At 53.9% G+C, this 20,850-nt stretch overlaps 2 protein-coding genes across 5 annotated transcripts in view; one reads left to right on the forward strand and one right to left on the reverse strand.

Moving 5' to 3' along the window:
- Positions 1-3,476: 3,476 nt before the first annotated feature.
- LOC119153963 (steroidogenic acute regulatory protein, mitochondrial-like) lies at positions 3,477-7,010 on the forward strand. The gene is made up of 7 exons (XM_037400994.1): positions 3,477-3,540; positions 3,737-3,859; positions 4,601-4,746; positions 5,290-5,448; positions 6,293-6,477; positions 6,676-6,769; positions 6,909-7,010. The coding sequence occupies exons 1-7, from the start codon at positions 3,477-3,479 to the stop codon at positions 7,008-7,010; spliced, it is 873 nt and encodes a 290-aa protein (XP_037256891.1).
- A 1,403-nt stretch (positions 7,011-8,413) lies between these two features.
- The window catches only part of ADAMTS14 (ADAM metallopeptidase with thrombospondin type 1 motif 14), a 39,313-nt gene continuing 26,876 nt past the window's right edge, over positions 8,414-20,850 (reverse strand). For 2 of the 4 annotated variants that reach the window (XM_037400310.1, XM_037400308.1), the window contains exons 9-22: positions 20,533-20,665; positions 20,283-20,396; positions 18,495-18,643; positions 18,106-18,281; positions 17,168-17,301; positions 16,827-16,950; positions 16,606-16,686; positions 16,303-16,466; positions 15,442-15,607; positions 13,998-14,130; positions 13,643-13,850; positions 13,150-13,276; positions 12,582-12,692; positions 8,414-11,924 (exon numbers count right to left, since the gene is read on the reverse strand). In XM_037400310.1, coding sequence (XP_037256207.1) covers positions 11,593-11,924; positions 12,582-12,692; positions 13,150-13,276; positions 13,643-13,850; positions 13,998-14,130; positions 15,442-15,607; positions 16,303-16,466; positions 16,606-16,686; positions 16,827-16,950; positions 17,168-17,301; positions 18,106-18,281; positions 18,495-18,643; positions 20,283-20,396; positions 20,533-20,665 — 2,152 coding nt within the window. In that variant the 3' untranslated portion in view covers positions 8,414-11,592. Of the gene's footprint in view, positions 11,925-12,581; positions 12,693-13,149; positions 13,277-13,642; positions 13,851-13,997; positions 14,131-15,441; positions 15,608-16,302; positions 16,467-16,605; positions 16,690-16,826; positions 16,951-17,167; positions 17,302-18,105; positions 18,282-18,494; positions 18,644-20,282; positions 20,397-20,532; positions 20,666-20,850 lie in introns of all 4 variants that reach the window. The other 2 variants (XM_037400309.1, XM_037400307.1) reach the window with 1 other exon arrangement.

The following is a 20,850-nucleotide window of genomic DNA, read 5'->3' on the forward strand; positions in this document are numbered from 1 at the left end:
GGCTGGAGCTGGAAATGTTTCCAGCCCCCTTCGAAACAGTGAGGACATTTCAATGGGGATCTTACCAGTCTGTATTGCTACTGGAGCTTTGCTCTCCTGCTGAGTCAGTGAACCCTAAAGCTTCTAGGTCCCTTCTGGAGATATTTTTTTCCAGTTCTGGTTGGATGCTCAAACAGCAGAGGACAGTGAAGGGACACAGGCATTTCTGTAAAATTGCCCATTTCTTCTGTATTGCACCCACGGAGCTGGAGTAGGACACCAAGCCTCGGTGCCCAGGCCAAGAAGAAGAGAAACAAATAAGAGTGTCTTCCTTCAAATGGACATTATTCCTACTAGTTAACTTAATCACAGGGTATTTGACTAGAACAAGGGAAGAATTAGCGGCTGAAATCGTACCTTTGCCTCCCAAGGCGCAGGTTACAGGCTCTGCATTTCCCATTTGGCAGCGCTGTTCGCTCGGGAGCTGTAGGGTGTTCCCTGAGCCAGCATCCCTCCAGGGGGTCCTGCCCTGTGCGACTGGAAACGATGAGTCCCCAAGGGGTCCTTGCATCAGGCAGCAGAGCTAATTGGGAGGGCTGGGGTGCCAGATCTCATTCCCAGTCCCACATGCAGCAACCACCCAGCTCCCAAGGGTTTTCCAGGGGGTTAAGGGGCAGAGCAGCCCAGACCCAGCACCTGGGAGCGGGGCTCCTACCCACCTCTCCAAAAGTGGCTTTCCACGTGGAGCTGCAGATCAGCAGTGACCTCCAGTGGCTGCAGCCAAACCTGGTGGAGATACCGGGCCAAAGCCGCCCTGCTGCAGCCACGCAGGGGTGGGTGCATGGCACCCTGCAACCCCGGGGTGTCCCACAGCCTGCACCCAAAGTTATGGGACCTTTGCACCAGCACGCAACGGGCCAGGGCTGACCCATGGCAGCCTCTCACCACTCTGAGCTGGGGTCTCACGTAGCAATGCCATCCTCTCCTGGCCTCCAGGCTTGCCATCGCAGGCAAGTTTTGATATTTTTTTTCCCTGTAAGTCACTCTATTCCCAGGACATCTCGTACAGCCCTCAGGAGAGCATATGGACACCACCCACCAAATGGGGCGATAAAACATTATCTGCCTGTCTATTACAACTTTCTACAGAGACAAAACTAACATGAGAAAGTGTGTGCAAAAGTGAGGGGAATGTGTGTGAGAGGATAGACTATTAGCAGGGATCATCTCTCCCTGGGGGCTAGCAGAGGCGCAGGTTTAAAGCGCTGGAGTAGATTTACTAGTCACTGCTCTCTCCTTCCTTGCAAAAACTCCTATTGTACTTCCTAACTGCTGGGCCCCAGTGACTCCCCAGACCTTGTGAAAAATACAGAAAAAGTAGTTTGTAGCTCACCAAAGCAGCAGTGTAAATCTCAGCACTGGCAATAGCAGATCTCCCATGGAAATGCCGTTGGGCTACACCGCAGCTCCCAAACCCCTAGTGCAAGGCTTGCAGCTTATTTAGGTTATGCACATCACACGGGCACACCTACAAGGCTTTCCTGCAGACATGAGACATGCACACAGGCACTTTTCTGGCCGCCACCACATATGAAGCCACCCTGGAGCAGACTGCAAATAAGCAGCAAAGGACCCGAGGAGCAGCAGCTGGCAAGGGGTTGCTGTTATAACCTGCCCAGCTGTCAGGAACAGAGGGAGAAAGCTGCTATGGGACACAGCTGTGCAAGCCACAGCAGCTGTGCTATGAGGTTACCCCTGCAGGAAAAGCCTGGGGGGGCGGGGGAAACTCAGGGCTGGGGCTGGTGAGTCAGGTGGGAAGCCTGGGAACTTGCTGAGCTGAGCCAACAAGTCCCCAGGGCTGGGATAAAACCTTCCAGCACAGCAGGACCAAAACCCATGGGAAATAAAGTTGAAGCCTTTGTAGGAAATTGTTCTGCCCCCTCCATTCCTGCCAGTATTGGAGGGATGCAATGCTTGCTATAAGAAAAAAGATATTAGCAGCACAGAAGGTGTTGGGAGAGACAGCTGGATTCCTCAGCTCACATGTGGGACAAGGCTATGAAGGGTGACATGGGGATGAGCCCCTGCCCTGGCTCATCTACCTGCACTGGCAGGGGCCGCTGCTTTCCTCAGCTGCGGGGATGCCAGGCAGGCTGCAAAGGTCACCCCATTGGTGAGTGGCTGCTCCTGGGAGCGAGCACGCACCCAAAGGGACCCAGCACCATCAGTTAGAAAGAGAAAATAACTATATTCAACTCCGTCAGCTTAGGGTGAAAATGTGAATTTCCTACTGCTGCTTTTCCTACTTAATCAATTACTCTGCAACCATGGCTATGCTGCCATGCCCAAAAAACATCCACAGGCACCTGTCTTGCTACTCCACTCCAAATAATACACTTTTCAAACCAACATGCAGTACTGCATAGATTCATCAGACTGTCCCCATCACCGCTGTGACAGCCCCAGGGCTGCCAGGGAACAGGCAGTGCCAGAACCTGCAGTGCTTGCACAGCAGCTGTGGAAGGACTGTCCCCATCCAAGCAAGAAACATGCTGACTGCAACCAAAACAGACTGCAAGTCTTGAAGTCTCTCCTATCCCTTTAAAGCCCCAAAGCCCTTCTGGCCTCTTTGCCCAAATATTTTGACTGTGGCAGCCTCAAAGACTGAAGTTAAAGTGAGCGGCAGTGATGCTGTGTAAAAGAGAAGCACCCGACCCATTGGCTACATATGGGTGGAAGAGCCTTTCCATGGTAAAAATCAAGCAGGGTTTTCAAAGCACTTGAAAAAGCAGGTATTGCCAAGGGGCAGAGGAGTACAGTATGGCTGTATTTTAGAGAGTGACCTAGTAGGTTTTGTGTTTAACCTTTAAAAAAAAACAAGGGGAAGGACTGAATAACTTCATGCCAAAAATGTAGATCACCATAAGCAACAGAGGTCTGCGGGGGATGATTAGGAGAGAATAAAGTAGGAAAGAGGAAAAAAAGGCATTACTTGAGGAGTTACAACAGCAGCAATTACCATCTTAACTTCCATGAAATTTTTACAGGAAGAAGCACCATTTTCTGCAAGTATGGATTTAACAGCAGCTTCCACACTCCCCAAGAGCAAACCCACATTGCTCTCATCTCCCACTCCATCCTCCATGCTGTGCCTGTGCAAGTGCCACCAGTTGCCTTTGCTGGCTTGGGTTTGCCACCACAGTCCTCGATAAAGTGGCACTGGGGACCACTAAAGTGTCCCATCCCAGCCATGCCTTGGGGACACGTTCATTCATAGCTGCCTGCAAAGGGCAGGAAAAAAGGCAGGGACGGCTCATTCAGAGGGAAGCATGGCCTTTCCCTCCAGCCCCTCCTCTCGCTTGCCTTGTCCTTGAGTACTCCTTATTCCCAGTTGCTATCTGGCAGCGTGGTCCTATCATCAGGTGCTGTCCTTCAGGCTGGTTATAAAGACGTGCCGGGCTGTAGCGTGCTCCCAGAGGCAGCCCTGCTCCTGCGCCATGCTGCGGGCCACCATCAAGCTTTGCTGTGGCATTGCCCATGATCACCTCCGCCGCCTGCCCGGTAAGCACCACTCGCCTCCCCTCCAACCTCGGGGAAAAAAAGGCAGAAAAGTAGCATTGATTTTCCTCTCGCGTTATATCACATACAGGGTAGTCTTGGTCTTAGCTGCAAATGAACTTCCAGCAGAGACCCAGGGCACCACAGCATCTCCCTAGCATGCTCTGTGCTCACCAAAGCCTGCATGTCTCTCCCCTAGGCTTGAAGATAACAGCCGCTGCAGCAATACAGAAGGATGTGAGAGGGCTGGTGGTAAGAGGATCCCATCGCCTGCCTTCCAAAATTCCTCATTATGTTCAGAGGCTGAAGGGGAAGGAGACGGGTAAGCTCAGCCCGGGTGGTTGGATACCATATTTCCTAGCCCTGCTCACAACCCCTTGCAACACATGGTGGAGGGATGAGTATTAAAATGCACCCTCTCCATATGATTTGACTTATATTTTGAGAGACAGAGTTAATTACCTTCTCATTCCTGGGCTGGTCTCCAGCTCTCTGGTAACTTAAAAGCATTCCTCATACTGACGGCAAGCGGGGTTAGCAAGGAGACCCTGAGATTCTGGGAAGGTAAATTGCATTGGTTCGCTGCACCGGCAGCCAAAGCTTCTAGCAGAGGTTACAGGAACTTATTGTGTTTTCTTGCATGTCTGCTGTGTCCCTATTTCCATCGCTTACCCAAAGACTTGAAAATTCGCAAATTCATCTGGCTTTTTTGAAGTGTGGCTTGGTCCAAAGGTTGCCTATGCAGTGTTAGTAATACCCAAGCAACATGCAATTTGTACCACGGTGTTACTGGGAATTGATTTGGAAAGCAATTTCAAAAAGCTTTCCAAGTAGTCAGTACAGACTCAGTGAATGAATGCCAGGGATGCTCCTGAGGGCAAGGGTTTCTGCAGTAGGCTGTCCCCCAGCCCAAGAGGGAACCAGCTGCGTGGTAAAAGCCAAGACTTCAGGTCAGCAAAACCCTCTGCTCCAGGTCTGTGTGCACTTCTGTACTCACAGCCATGTGCACAGGTAAAGCTGGGGGGGGGGGAGCTTTTCACATTGCTCTGCCTTGCTCCTGCAGCCACCTGCCCCGAGCCTGCTGGAGACATCAGCACCAGCCGGTTCCCCAGTGTGGACCTCTCCTACATCACCCAGGGAGAAACAGCCCTGAAGCGAGCGCTGAGCATCCTGCAGCAGCACACCAGCTGGCAGGCAGAAATGATGCTGGTAAAGCCCAGCCACCTCTTGCCTTACTGCTTTATGCCACAAAAGCTCTCGGCAGGAGAAATGAGCCAGGGGAGGGGAGACATGCTTTTCTTATTTCTCCTGCTTGAAGGCACACCATGGGCACAGCAGATACGCCATGCAAAAGCATGCACAGCAAAGAGGGCTTCCAAGCAAGCCTTCATTAAAAACATTCACAAGCAAATCTGCAAAGTAAATAGACAGCAGGAAAACGCTTGGAAGGGGAAACTCAGATAATCGTGTTCCTGGGGAAAGCCAGGAGTATTTCTGCAGAAAACCCCAACAGATTGTGACTTTGTTGTTATTTACAGTGTTTGTTCATTAAGCTGTTTGCTGAATTGTTTAGCTAGGAAGGAGCTTAAGAAAAAAAGCAATCAGAGCGGCATGATTTAAATATAACGGTTTTTGCCTGTAAACCAAGCAGTGATTAAAAAGAGGACTGGGATAATTTATTAGCAAGACATTTCAGCATGCAGCTGATGACTCGGGGCATTTGGGGTTGATACAGGCTCTCTGCTCTCCCAGGACTCTGGAGCTGCCGTGTCCAGCACCGCCCTTCCTGGGCTGGGCAAGGTGTTTCGGGCAGAGGTGATCCTGGCCGTGCCAGTGGCACAGCTGCACCAGGAGCTCTTCGAGAGGATTGAGCAAATGCCTCAGTGGAACCCAACCCTCAGCCAGGTGAAGGTAAGGTGGGGAGGGACTGGCAGCCAGCAATGCCATCACACACAGACGGTCCAAGATGCATTGCCAGGGTTGCTAGCATCCAAGACCTCATATTTATCAAGGTTTTTAAGATTGCTGAAGGATTAAAGCTAATTCCTCACTTCTGCAAGAGCAGGATATCACCCCAGGGAGACAAGATGTGCTTTACTGATGTGGCGTTGAGAAATGTGTCACTTCCAAGCTCTCTTTTCTGTATGGTGCCTATTCACAGAGGTTTTTCCACACTGTGGGACTCTGACATTGCTCTGACTTTAATGTCAGGGAGAAGCTGTCCAGGGGAATCAGACAGGTCAAAAAAAAAGAGGCAAAACCAAACATATCACACTGCAGGGGCACGCCCAGGAAGCTTATGTGCTGTCTTGGGCTTCTTTTGAGTATTCTGCCTTATTTCTCAGCTCCCATATCACAGCACATCCCTAAGCAAGCTGCTGGCCTCAGAAAGTCTCCCCTACCTCACCTGGGCTGGCTCAGATGCTACCCAGCCTCTGCTTATTTATTGCTACCACTTCCCTGCCCCTTCAGAAAAAGAAACAACACAGGGAGAGTCCCATCCCAGATAAAAAAGGCTGCAAAAATTACCAGCTTTCCCCCTTAATAGTCTGCAGGGGATTGGGACTTAATTATCACCAGGTGCAAGTCCCAAGCCCCTGCTTTGCTGCTGCTTCTGCTCATGCTGCCACCCCACACTGCTGTCCCCAAGGTGGATTAACGTCCCCTGGACAGGAGTAAGGGGGTGGCAGGGATGTCCCTGGAGGGGCAGTCACGAAAAGCCTAATAATGCCTGTGGTGCTCCTTGTTCTGGTAGGTGCTGCAGCGTGTCGGGGCGGACACACTGGTGACACACGAAGTCACTGCTCCCAGCCCAGGCAACCTGGTGGGCCAGCGGGACTTCATCAGTGTGCGGCACCGTGGCAAGAGGGAGACAGCCATCTACCTGGTGGGCACCGCCACCCACATCGAGCCACTGCCTTTGCAGGAAGGCTGCATCAGGTAAAGTCCCCTCCACAAACGACCATCACTGGGTATCGTGTCACTGCAGGGGGGAGACCACTGCTATAGCCATGAATGTTTGCACTGGGCATGGCAAGGGAGGCACACGCTCCTCTTGTGTTTGCTCTGGGATCTCCTTACACTCGTTGTTTCCCCCCTGGGGTGGACCCTAACTGCCTGCTTCACTGCCCACCACAGGGCTGAGTCCCGGCTGAGCTGCATCGTCCTGCAGCCGCTGGCAGGGGACCCCAGCTGTACCCACTTCACCTGGCTCCTGAGCATGGACCTGAAGGCAAGTGCCACCGTGTTACTTGGGTGAGACAGCAAGGGGTATGCGTCCCGGTGTGCAAATGCACCCTCCTCCCCGGGATGGGCACCCCAACTCTCTTTGACCCAGTGGAACCAAATCTGGGGTGTTTTCTGTCCCAAAGGGCTGGATCCCTGCGTCTGTCATTAACCGTGTCCTGCCGCAGTCCCAAGCAGACTTCATCAAACACCTCTGCCAGCACCTCTCTGCCACCACGTGTCCCTGAGCGGTGGGAGGACAGAGTCTGCCTGAGCACAAGGGGGACAGCCTGAGCTGGAAACTCATTCCTGCCCCTCCTCATTGCCACTATGGCTGAGGAGCTGCAGCCACCAGCAACGGGGCAAGACTGTGCACCCACCCACTGAGCACGGAGGATGCTCTTGACCCAGCACTGTGCCCTTGCTTCAGGGACAGAGCAGAGCATCTGCAAGCTGGGGCGACCAAGGCAGCACCAAGCCTTGCATTAGGGGTTGCCTGAAAACCCTTGCCCAGACCTCATCCACGAGCAGCAATGGTAGTGGGTGTTTGGCATTGCTCCTCCTTGCCATGCACAAGGGAAGGGGGTGGCTGTCAAAACGCAACCTGATGTCAGGCATCGCTGCCCACAGTGCAGTTTGTTCTGCAACTTCAGCCCTGCCCCAATTTCTTCACTCTTTATTTATTACCTGATCGTGGCATCAGTCATCAGTGCAAGCTCAGGGGCTCTTTTTAGCCTGAACCAGTAACACATCTTTATTTTTGCGATAGCTAAGGTATGTATTTGTGTGTGTACAGATGCATATACATAGAGGTTTTTCTCCTGCTATGCTAACAGTGGCAGGCACAGCCGGAGCAGGCATATGGCACTAAAACCATGTCCCAAGGGGTCAGAAATGTGCTTTTCACCACCAGTTCAATCGACTTTGGGTATTGCAACACGAGAGAGGGCGGCAAGGCAAGTGAGAAAACAGCTAGTGGAGGCAGGCAGCAGGAAGGTCAGGCTCAGCCCCAGGACCTCATAATGCAGCATCAAGCCCTCCAGGAACATGCCTCCAGGGGAGCTTGTCACTGCAAACCTGCAGCATGATAAAACCCCTGGTGGGTTTTGTCCTCAGATGATCCTCAGGAGATCACCGGCCATCCCACACCCACAGCTCTCTGCAGCAGCAGGGATAGCCAGTCCGGTGACCCTGCACCTTCGGAACAAGCACGCTGTGCCATAAAGCCGCTGCCAACCACAGCTAGAAACAAGCCTTGCAAGAGTGAAACTGAGCAGCTGGGTGTCATGAAATGTTCCTGCAGCCGTGGCAGGGTGCTTGGAATTTTTACCTGTGGGGTTTGCTGGGTCTTCATCTTATTTAAGGCAGGGGGGAATAACCACAAAACAGTTATGTGAAACTAGCTGATAAAGAGGGGCTGGGCTGAAATAAATTAAAGAGCTGGTAGCTCGCTGTGTGAAATCCATGTCACCAACTACACACAGGTCACACTCATATTTTCCCCCTCACACACCCAACCCTCCAAATAAATCAACAGAATGAGATCTTGATGTGGATTTATTTATTTATTTTACATTATGTTAGAGTTCCAAAAAAAAAAAAAAGAACCCAAAAAAATTAATAAATATTAAAAGTTAAAAAGCTCTGAATCTTGTATGTACAAAACTTTATACATCATCGTAACACTGGACAAGGTTACATCACAGGAATGACTTGGTGCGTACACCTGGCGCAAGAGGGTGTGGGGGACCGGAGCACCCTCTCCTCCTGGAGACAGGACCAGATCCCTGCTGGGAGGTGGTACATTGCGGCACTCCATCCCCATGCCGCAGCTTTCCACACACCATGGCATCTGTGCAGCAAGAAGCAACCCAACGTCAGCCTGCCTTAGGCGCTTCTTGCGTTCACTCGGAATAAATACCCAGTGCTGGGTCCCAGCCCTGCAGCATCACCACCCCAGAGCACCCGCACGCGGCAGAGGGGGCTTTATCGCACCCTGCTTTAAATCCCACCCACCTCTCTCAGCTAGAGGGGGGGGTTAGCACCTGCAGCGCAGCCCCCCTGCCCCAAAGCCTACCCGGGGACCCTGGCTGTGGGGTGCAAGGGGGCTGGGCCAGCCCTCAGCCACAGCTCTCCACCGAGGTATAGCAAGGAACCACTGCAAATATTCCTAATGCAATAAAGCACTAATGCCCAGGACAGCACTGAAGGAGGGGTACAGCCAAGATTTTGAGAGGAAGGCATCAGAAGGCATGCACGCATGCATATATGCTGTGTCCTGGAGACATTACAGCCCATTTCTGAGGGGGGAAGGTTTTGCTTTTATTCAACACCTCCGATGCTAGGGGACAGGGGGCTGAACGCTGGAGAAAAGCCTTGCGTCAGGCTGGGAAAGGCAAAACAAGCTCCATCCTGCCCCGAGCCAGCCCAGGGCTGTCCCAGCAGCAGGAGAAGGCTGTGGCACACCCTGTGCCAGCCCCAGCCCTCCCACCTGCACCTCCAGGGAGAGATGCGCCTTGAAGAGTAAACAAAGTGTTATCTTTGGCACAATAAATGCTGGCACTCCCAGCTGGAGAGCACTGCTGGTGGATAGGCCGGCAAGGGGCACAGCAGTGGTATCAACAGTCCAAGGGATGAATCCCACCCTGGTACACACGCAGTATCTCACTGATCCTGTGGTTTCCAATACCTGCACACCTCAGATCCAGGCACCCCGCTGCAGAATTTCATCGGCATCCCTCTGTCTGTCTGCTCCCACAAGGTGTGCTGGTTGCTTGGCTCAGAGTGATGTGGGGCTTTGTTCCACCTTTTGTGAAGCCCAATTAATGCCAAAGGGCAGCACCCAGGAGGCTGGGGACCTGGAGCTTCAGATGCTTTTAAGAGTAGTTAGATAAGCGCTCATCCTGCCTTGACTCAGAGGCGCTCCAGGCGCAGGAGGGTGCACAAGCTGCCGTCTTAACATCTCTTCAGCCCTTTTTGTACTGTGGCATAGCTCCAGGGGAGCACTGCAGAGGCAGTCCAATGCTTAAAACATCAGGAATGCACAGGGTCTCCATTCATTTCAATTAAAGCATGTACCTCAGCCTCCTCCCTGCTGCAATCCACATCAGACCAGCAAAGGCTGAGGTAAGCCTGCACTGATGTGAGCTCCTCTGAGGTGCTCTGACCTCAAGTGCCTTGCAGCCACACGAGTGCTATTGATGCAGCGCTCTGCCCCGGCACCAACAGCACTGAAAGCACCAGGCTCAAATAGCAGCATGCCCTAAACCTGGCAGCCTCCCAGTACATGCCAAGCACTCCGGGCCGCCTTGCAAGCAAGCCCCAGGCACCTGAAGAGCTTCCCAAACACTGCCCCTAGAGATGCCCCGTCCTGCTCCTCAGATGTCCAGGGAAGCAGTACCATCAAGGCTGCAGTGCACGCACCCATTCACGTGCTCCCAAGAGATCCCACTTTACAATGCCAAACTGGTCTTCCTGGCAAGCCTTGCCTTCCCCTGATTCCACCTCTCTGTCCCCAGAACCTCCTCCCTACCAGCGTTCATCCACCATGGAAGCCCACCTTCCCCTGCCACCGCACCTGGAGGTGCTGGATGCCCTCAGCTGGAAGGCTGCACACCACTAAGCACCGAAACCATGGCAGCCCCACTGGGGACACCTCTTGGAGACATCCCTCAGGGACACAGCAGGCTGCCTGACCCCTCCCCGGGGAGGTTTTGAGGACTATAACTCCTCAAGGCAGACCCTGTGCCTGGAGCAGGCCTGACATCAAGCAAGCTGCACGCAGCCCTAGGCTCCTAAAGTGCTGTGCATACATTTAGTACTTGGCACAATATTTTAACAGCGTTAATCATCCCCCTTTCACCCCCTCCCATGCAACAAAAAAAGACACAGATGAATCTGCCTCTCTCCTTTTGTCATAACTGCCCTTAAAACCCACTCCTGGCTTCCCAGATGTCCCCATGTTCCTCCAAAACATGTTGATGCCCCACAGGCACTGGGTACAAGGGTGCAGGGATCAGGCTAGTGGTCCTGGGGAGGCTAGGCATCGGTATCAGCTCAAGGCTGGCCAAGGGCATCATTGGCTAAAAAGTCACCGCCAGGTGACAGGCATTTTTTACATGTATTTTTGGTCTTTGATCTTGTTCTTATTGCTCATGTTAGGGTTGCCTGGACCTCCTCCTGCCTATCCTGCAATGCAGGACAGAATCCGGTCTATAGTTTTCACACTCCATCTTCCCCCAGACATGTTTCCCAAACTCTCTACCCCAACAGGGACAGCCCAGGGCAGCAGTCTGGGCATTCCCTGACACTTCCCCCAACGCACCCCACCACCTCCCTCCAGTTCCTTGCCCCCCCCCAGATTCCCAGCATCCTCCCATTGCTACCCTCAAGCTCTGAGCAGCTAGGCTGAACTGCAGAGCCAGGACCCCCCTCTCCAGCACATCTTGTGTTGCTGCTTGGGACAGGGGCAATAAAAAAATCAACATTCAAGCCCCCTCCCCCCAAATCTTTTTAGCACCTTGGGAGGAAGCGGCCCATCTAACTGCAGCCAAGCTCCTGTCACTATTTTTGCTCCTTTTCACCTTTTTTTCTGTGGCACTGTCAAAAAAAACATGCCACAGCAGGGGAGGGTGAGGGAGATCATGAGAAAAAAAGTGGCTTTCCCAGGAATTTCTGGGTGAGCCAAGTCATTTCCAAACCTGGCTACGCCACCCACGAAAACCATTACTGGAAGTTGGGGGGTGGGGGAGAAGAGGGGGAGGAGGGGAGAGAGGGAGAGAGGGAGGCAAAAGGCTTCCCCTGCCCTACGGCAAGGTGGTCCCAAGAGGGTTACCTGGCTGCCCGGCCCCTGCCCAGCTTGCTGGGGGCTGGCAGCCCCCCAGGGAAAGCACCGCTGTCAGGCATCCCTCTGCCACCAGCTGGCTCGGCCCGAGGTGCTGGGGTGGGGTCCCCACCAGTTTCCCCCCAGGCAGCGATGGTGGAGCTGGGAGCAGCGGTGCCCTGGAGAGCACTGGGGCCGGTGGGGGGGGGCAAACTAGTGGTGGAGGAGGCCTTCTTGCTGCAGGATTCGCAGCAGAGCTTGTTGTAGCCAGGGATGGAGCAGTAGCGAGCCAGGACTTCCATCTGGCAGAAGATGGACTTGTCCCCAAGGCAAGGCTCCCCTGGAGAGGGACAGAGCAGTGTCAGACAGCACAGATGATGAAGATAGCATTAAGCTCCCACCCCTCCACCTTTCCGACAGTCCCAAAGGCAACAAGACACCCCCCTACTATTGCTCTCTGTCCCAGGGCAGCAATTTTGGAAACGCTTGTATAGGAAAGGGGTTGAGGGAGTTGGAAAACAAAGCCCCCAAGTGCATGGGAGATAAAAATCAGAGAAACAGATGCTCCAAACCAGCATCTTAAATAGGATCCTGATGCATCTCGACCAGCTATGAAGCACTGTAAGCAACCCCTTGCTTTAAGCAAGGGGCAAAAGCCAGAAGCTATCACCCTGCATGGGTAAACACGGCAGGCTGAAAAGAGTTCAAGGTTAAAAGGAAAGGGCATAAAATCTGGGAGGCAAAGGGAGTGCAACATGATGCCCAGCCAAAGGCAGTGGCAACTGCAAGATCCCGGACTCCACAAGATGGCAATCGAGTGGCAGGCTTTGCCAGCAGAGGCATCAGGCGTGTAACGGTGGGAGGCAAAACTCCCCAAAACCACTGCTGGGATGCGCATCCTCCCTCCCATCTGCCTGCGTTTCCCATGGGGAGCAGCAGAAGCCCTCGGGAGGGTTATCCCGGGAAACGTCACCCTTACCCAAGCAGGGACACTTACTGGAGGAGATCTTGCTGACAGGGTTTTTGGTCCCATCCTGGGGCACTCGCTGCACTTTGGGCGTGCCATGGTCACCAGCATCGGTGCTGGCCGTGATGCCAGAGCCCTTCCCTGCAGAGAGAGCACCATGATGCCCAGCTGCCATGGGAGGCTGGGAGCACTCAAAACATCTTAGGGGGAGTATTTTAATGAGGAATTTTTTTGTTTTAAGGGATCTCCTTAAAAACAAGGTCCCTTGGGGAGCACCTGGTTGGCCCAGCACTTAAGCCACCCAGAAAAACCCAAAACGAACTCCAGGGTGCCCATTCCATCATACCTCAGCTCACCGCATCTGCAAACTGCCAGAAAACCCAACACCACCTACAGCAAATATCAGGGCCAAGAACAGAAAAGTGCAGTATTTTGGCTGGTGTTTAACCCTTTCTCTGCCAGCACCATCAGGGATGTTCAACCTGACCTGTGCTGGCATCCCCCTGAAGCCAAGATGAGCTGGAGGCGTGCATGAAGGTTGATCCCCGCTGGTGTGTGCCCCCCCCCCCCCCCCCCGAGTGCCACCTCTTCCTCTCACCTGGGCAGAGGGCCACATGGCAGCCCTGGACAGCCTCCGGCTTGTCACCCTCGCAGCGCCCACCACTCTCGCTGCCTTTGCACACCACCTGCCGCTGCTGGACGCCTTCCCCGCAGCTCGCCGAGCACTGTGCCCAGACAGACAGTCAGCGATGGGGTGGGGGGAGCTGGCATGCCCCAGCAGCCACACCAGTGGGGTATTTGCAAGTACTTGCAGGTGACTACTCCTCAGGTGGATATTGCTTTCTAATAAGGAGTCTCCCTACCCATCTCCAGCAACCCCCCGCCCTCACTCTCCACCAGGATGCACAGGGATGCTATCCCTTGTCTAATTTTGATTTTCCCCACAAACCATCACTGGCTCTTGTACCCTTATCTCCATCCCTATGAGACTAACCTACTCTGTAAGCACCTGGCCCTCACACCCAGCACCTATTCCCTCCTCCCGACACTGCCACGCAGCCGGGGGTCCTCCTCCTCCCCAGTTAGCTCACCTCCGACCAGGCGCCCGTCCTCCACTGTGCAGGGCAGGGCAGGCGGCTGCAGGGCCGGCGTGTCTCAGGGCGCTGCCCAGGGCAGTACTTGGTGTGCAGGGTGCGGTTGGTGCCATCCTGCAGGCGCTGCACGCACTGCACCGCCCGCACCTGCACCCCCAGCTTGCCGCAGGACCTGCTGCAGGCACCCCACTCCTCAGCCACCCAGCTGCGGGGAGGGGAAAGATGCACATGGTGATGCCTGCCATTGCGAGGTGATGCCCGCGCTGAGAAGCAGCTGGTGCACTCCCAACACAGCCCCACATACCCCATAGAGGGGATGAGAGCACCTTGGGCCAGCCGGGGGAGGACTTACGCTGGCTGGGAGCACTCCTGGATGTTACAGCGCCGCCGGATCGGCTTCGGCTTCTTGCCATTGTCACAGAAGTTTCTATGCACCATCCGGTTGTCACTTTTCCGTCGGCAGCCGTATTTGGTGTACTGGATGCCTGGGGGCAGAGCATGGGTGCCGAGGCAATGGGTGTGGGGGTCCCACCAGCTCCCCACCCAGTCACTCTCCTGCATCCCTGCTGGGACGCATGCTCTCAGGTGTCACCATTCAAGGTGGGACCCAAGCAGTGCTTCACCCCAGGCTCGCAGAGGATTCTCATGTGGGTGCTGACCTGCATCCTCCTGGGGTCACCCAGGCTGCTGTAGGGTGCACACACATTCAGCCTTTCCCTGCTCCCTCTCCCAAAAACCCAGGTCAAAACATCAGAGTTTCTTGGTGGAGACACAGCCACCACAGCCCCAAGAGAATTTAGCAAGCTAAAAATTTGGCTTTATTTCTCCAGATGAAAGAAAAAAAGCAGCACATCGCAAGCCCAGCCAAAACACTGCTATAATTTGCCAAATAAGCTGTGCTTGCTTGGGAGCAGACCAGACTGGGGCTAAGCCAGCATTAGCCATGAGATGCCTGCCACCCTGCCAGGAGCCCTGCTGCAGCAAGGACCAGGGAGCCAGCAAGAGCTTGTTTTCCTGCTCTGCAAGTCCCAAAATCTTCCAGCTGCAAACTGGTCAGCGCAAGGTGGAAGCATGAGGTCTTCTCCGTTATTGGAGGGTCAGGTAGGTTGGAAGTGATCTCTGGAAGTCTCTGGCCCACCTCTCTCTCAGAGCAGGGCCAGCATCAAATGGAGCCATGTGAAGACAAGGCTTTCATGAGCAAACCTCCCCAACACCAGCACGCAGGCACACATGCTTCCTCCCAGAGGGAAAAAATCCAGCAATAACTCTGCTGGGAGCCCAAATGTACTACGGGCCCTCCATCACAGCACCTGCTGGGGTGTCCACACCTATTCCCATGCAAGCTTTAGGTGCGGTCACCTGCAAGATCACTACTCCTTGGCTCAAATCCAGTTAAACACAGCCAAGGAATTAAAAAACGGTAGCAGGTACACACGGATAGACAGGCAAAGGTATGCACACACAACAACATGGGCTGTTTTCATAAGAAATCTGGCTAAAATGCTTGCCTAAACTGCTCCACAACACTGTCCGTTAACACTCATATTTCCGTGTAGATCCCCCAAATTACAGAGGTGCAAAGAACATGGGTATGGGTGTAGAGAAGAAAGCCAGGGCTCCAAGCAGTACCAGGTCTAGGTCTAAAGCCTTGCGATACATGATCTTGGGGAGGAACACTTAAAAGCAGCATCTGCATGTTTGCAAGCCAGAGCTGCCCCAAAGGGCTCAGGCACTGCCTAACATACCCAAGCATCCTCCCAAGCATGCACTGTAGGCTGCTACGAAGGGAAAGCTACCTCCTCCGCACGCCTTGGAGCACTGAGACCAGCTCTTGAGGGCCCACTCATAGGAATCCATCTCTTCAAGCAGGACGTTGTTGTTTCCAATCATGGGCAGCAGGTCTTCGTGGATGATGTACCGGTACATCAGGCTGCTCCTCGCCTCCTCCTCCTGAGGGATGACCTGCAGGCAGAGAGAGGACAGTTGGAGAGGGGGAAGGAGATGAGGAGTGATGCCATGGGAGAGGGAATGGAAGAGGAGGCCATCAAATAAAAAAAAGAAACTAACAATGACCACATGGTACAGTACACGTAAGAGTAGGAGAAACAAACCCTATTATTGCCTCCAACATGATTAGGTGGGCTCTGAACACAGAGTCTACCCTTCGGGAACACACCTCTCCAGTTGTGGAGAAAAACACTGCCCAAACATCCCAACTCCAGCCTTGGGTCGCATGCCCCTGGTCTCTCTTCTGACCTGCAGGACCACAGTCTATGCCCAAAGCCAGCGCCAGCCACAGGATGGATGGGAGTGCAGACCTACCCCTTCCCTGGGTGCTCAGGGAACCCATCCCTAACTCCTCCACGTACCAGTACAGCTAAAACAAGACATGGAGTCACAAGCAATTGCTGCACAGAGCGAAATACAGTTGGACTCAAAGGTAAACACCTGAGCAATGCATCTTTATAGCATTCTTGCATGCAGCTCATTGCTCCTTGCTTTTGGCTAGCTCATATCCCTGGTTTTAATGATATGCCCTACATACCTTCTCTACTGAAGTCCTTCCACCACCTCCTACATCCCATCTCAGACCACCTCTGTACTGCTGGGTGACAGTCATCCCCAACATCCCCAGAGCATGTGTCACCCAGGCTTACCAAAACACTGATGGCCTCGTGCAGAGGCCCACTGGTTTTCAGGCTCTCCTTGCCATGTTCAACGGTGTATTCCCACTCCAAGCCCATCTCAATAAACACTTGACTTTTAGCTTCTCTGCCCTTGGCGTTAGGGATGAAGTTACCCGTGGCTTGATTCTTAACAGCTGGAGGAGAAAGGAGGTATTCCAGCATCATTTCCTTTGGTCTGCCTTTGAAGGACTGGACCCTTTGGGTGGGAATTGTAAGAACAGGGACAAGGAAGAGGTAGAGGGTGAAGGGAGAGGTTAACTACAGAGTACTCACCAATGCTGTGAGATGCCGGCTCCATCTCTTCTATCTGAAGGTGCCTTGCCCCAGCTGGAATCTCAAACATCTTCAAAACACCTGCTGACAGGGAGGGAAGGAAGGACGGAGGGAAAAGGAAGAGCAGGTTTGCTCCAACTGGACACGCAACCACTCACACCCACACAAGTATCCAGCTGCCCCTGACTGAATCCACTCCCAAACCCATCCAGCCTGCTCACCTGGCTGCTTGGGGGTCTTGGCCAGCGTGCCCTTCACTGTCCGGCAGTGGGAGTTGTCCCCCCCGCAGACCCCACACTTGTCGTCCTGCTTCAGGGAACCGACCTCCTTGTCACAGCCGACATGCTGTCACCCGTGGGGAAAGAGAAGACAAGCACGGGGTTACATCCCTGCAGCTCATCCCATCGCGCCACCAGCCCCACAACCCTTTGCTGCACACAGGGTCGGTCCCTGGACTAAAACATACATCCCCAAGGGGTAGTGGGTCAGGGGGATGCACAAGCACTCTCTTGGACAGGCAAAGGACAGGGGCAGTCGCACGCAGCCGCCATCAGCTCCTCACCACGCACTCGCCCCGGACGCAGATGCTGTAGGGGTCTCGGTAGCTGCACCGGGTACCGTCATGAACAACCTGATTCATGAACACCACGTCCCCTGTTCCCTTGGACTGGCAGATCAGCTCACACTTCTGAGCATCTGTAGCAAAATAAAAAGGGGGAAAAGGGGGGAAAAAAGGGTTTGTGGAAGTATATTAGGGTGTTAGAAGATAGAAACCCGTATCAGCTTGTATCCCTGAGCACAGCCAGACTTCCAAACCCCAGACTAACCACGTGCCTTATTTTGCCACGTCTGCTTGCTGCTCAAGAGCCTGCACTTTTGCCCAGCACACATGGGAAATTAAAAGAAAGCAACTGGATGGGACACACTACGTGACACTGCAGGGAAAGACGCCTGGCTGTGTGCGTGAGCGATCCCAAGCCAGGCAGGCGGACCTGGCACCCAGCCAGCCCAGAGCAGCACGCTCCCCACTGCGGCTCCAGCAGCGAGCAGGCAGAGCCATCACCCCACCACCTCCCAAGGAAAAGAAGACCTCTGTGTGTCAAAGCACACGGAAAGCAGAGATAAAACTTTTAAAGTAGTGCAAACAGATTTATCTCTGGCCACCACTACACCAAGGGGCTCTCCTCTTACTAGTGCAGGAGGAGCAGGGAAAAGTTTCAACATGGGCTGATCTTCCCAGCCCAGCTCTGCTGCACTTTGAGCTGGAACCAGAGCAACGTTTGGGTTTCTCTATGTGACACCTGAGGGCAAGCACAAGAGATTAGTTTTAAAGACCTGGCTGCTTGATGCTCACTTATTGCACGCTAGTTTCCAGCTCAGGAGCTTTCCACAACCCACCATCTGTGCAGCTGGCCCAGTCTCCGTCCCACAGTGATGGCCACCTCTGGGAGGGAAGGCACTTTGGCTACTGCTCCTTTGCTAGGACCCACCGCCGCTCACCGTCGTGATGCTCGTAGGGAAGCCAGGAGTGCTTGCTGTTCTGGTGGGTGTAGTAGGAGTTGCGCTTGGAGCATTGCTGGGCACGGAAATCCTGGTAGGGCCCTGGGCACTCCTCGGCATTGCACACTTGGTACTCGTAGGTGGCTCCTGGGCAGTGGCGACCACCATATGCCGGGCTGGAAAATAAAGTAGGTGAGTTAAAACCGCATCAGAGAATGCTGCTGTCCAAACATGACACAGCTCAGCACCAAAACGCATGGCACAGCTCATGCAGGAACAGATGTCCCCACCCCTGCCCACAGAGCACACGAGGGGAAGAGTAAGGGAACCTCTGACTCTCAACTGCTTCCAGTTTTACCCCCGCTAAAAGGGAGGGAGGCCAAACATACGGCGGGTTGTCACAGCTCCTGCTGCGAGAGCGCACGCCACCCCCGCAGGTCCTGGAGCAGGAGCCAAACTTGGACCAGGAGCTCCAGCTGCCGTCCTGGCTGTAAGGCTGCTCCGACGTCTTCCAGATGCAGTGACCCTTGAAGCACCACTGGAAAAGAGAAGAAAAGACGGGTGAGCTCCACGCCTGCCTCCTCCAAGGTGCTCAGCACCAGTAAAGAAAGCCCTCCTGCACCCACAGCACTACAAAAATGGCTCGCAGTTCGCAAAGCATGGGAGGAAGGTGCTCTTCATCACGGCCTCGGGCATGTCCTTCTTACAGGAAGCAGGAGCAGGAGTGGTGCCCAGGCATGTGACAGCAGGGCTGCCCTCCAGGCTGGTTTGGGGACGAGCAAGCTGCATCACTTCATGACTGAATCAGGAGCACAAGCAGCCCACGGCTTTGCTCCAAGAGCACAGCTCCATGGCTGGGACGCACAGCAGAAAACACAGCAGAGGAGCAGGGATAAGCAGGGCAGGCTCCCAGCACATCTGTACTTGAATCTGGTATAGAAGAGCCTGCACAGTGGTGGTTTACATCAGCTGGGAAGCTGGCAGCTGGGTTATATTGCTGTGTTTTTCTCCAGGGTTTACTTGTTCACAAGTGTTTCGCTTTTAAAATCGTAGCTGGAAAAGCGGGCAACAGAGGAGGTGTGATTTGCTCCAGACATGATATGCAAGCCATACGGCTTCCCAGAGGGAGAGATCAGGATGTGGAAGGACAAACCCGTGCAAAAGGCTGAAGGCACAAGCTTGGGGCACGCAAATATCCCTCTGCAAAACAAACTCCTTTGGTTTTCTTTCCGTAATGCTGTATTTTTTAATTCCTGGACTGGTTTTCTCTCTCCAGCCAAACTGCCCCTCTCCACCCATGCAGATCCTCGGGCAGGCACGGAGTTACACCGGGATCTGGGATGGATGAGCCCTGCGGATATCTCTCCGCTGGCACAAGGGGGATGAACCCAAACTTTTGCATGGAGCACAGCAGCAAGCTGCTGGGCATTTTGGTAAATGCAATCCGGAGCTCCACATTTCTTCCCATGCACGTATAATGCCTGGCATGAAGCTGCAGTGTCGCCTCACGGGCACCCAGACCCAGGGTTTAACGCCAGCCCTGGGGAAAAGTCACCAGTGCCTTCGGTGCCCACTGGGACAGATGCAGGGAAGGTCCCTGAAGGGGCAAAACACTGACCAGCCTGTGGACCTCCCAGTCAAGATGTTGCAGTCCCCTGGAGCCACGTGCCAGCACAATGTGTAACGCATCTGTACATGTTTCAGAAAGCCTCATTTTGGAAGCTTTTGGCAAACTGCCATTCAAGCACTTGGGGAGGCTGCATTTCGAGCAAGATTGCTGGGATTTATACAGAATCTCATCACAAGTTGTTGCATACCTTATGCCCAGCCACTCTCCAGCAAAGAACCACCCAACACCTACATGGGCCAGCAGCTTTTCCAACATATCCACACTTTCACACTGTGCTAATGGGCACGCCAAGAAAGCCTAAGGTAAAAGCCTGATGATATCCTGAGATTGGATGTGCAATGTCATCGTCGCTCTTTTGCCAGGTAACAAAACAAGCCCTGCTTCTCTGCAGACACAGGCAGATCAGAAGAAAACCAAAGCCATAACTGAGCACAAACCGAGGAAAATAAAGAGTAATGCCAGCTAAAAACTAGGCACCCACTGACTGCTGCCCTCAAGGGGGTCCCTGTCCCCTCCCAAGGAGGGGGCAGGCAGGACCAGCCCCTACCTTGCCTGGAGAGCACTCGGTCCCATCCAAGGGTGGCCCCTTCTTGGTCTTGCAGAAGTAGGGGTTGTCAGGGTGGCTGCACCACAGCTGCTTGCAGGGGTCGAAGGTACGGAACTGGGGAGCACAGAGGAGCTGGGCTGGGACAGTAGCAGCAAGTCCCAGCAGGCCCACAGCACCCCTCCTTGCCCACGCGGCGCCTGGCTGGGGGTCCCGGAGTGAGGGGCAACGTGGCCATGCAACCCATACTCACCGCCGTGCACGTTTTGTAGCCCACACCAAAGTCAAAGCGGCACTGCTCGTCCATGGAGTAGTTAATGCCTGGCAGCTCAGGTAAAGTGGGCCACTGGTGCTCAAAGGGGTCATCCAGGAGGCAGTCGTAGGAGCTGCAGAGGTGCAGGGCAGAGGCAAAGCAAGGTCAGACATGGAGGATTTCCTTCCTTCAACCCTTCCCTCACCTACAGCCCTCTCTCCAAATTCAGATACTGAGAAATCTGAATTATCTTGGCACTGATGCTAACTACGCATTGCTGGAAAACATGTTGCTAGCAAAGACCCCCAAAGACAAGCA

This window comes from Falco rusticolus, chromosome 9, assembly GCF_015220075.1.
Source record: "Falco rusticolus isolate bFalRus1 chromosome 9, bFalRus1.pri, whole genome shotgun sequence".
Classification (NCBI taxonomy): Eukaryota; Metazoa; Chordata; class Aves; order Falconiformes; family Falconidae; genus Falco; species Falco rusticolus.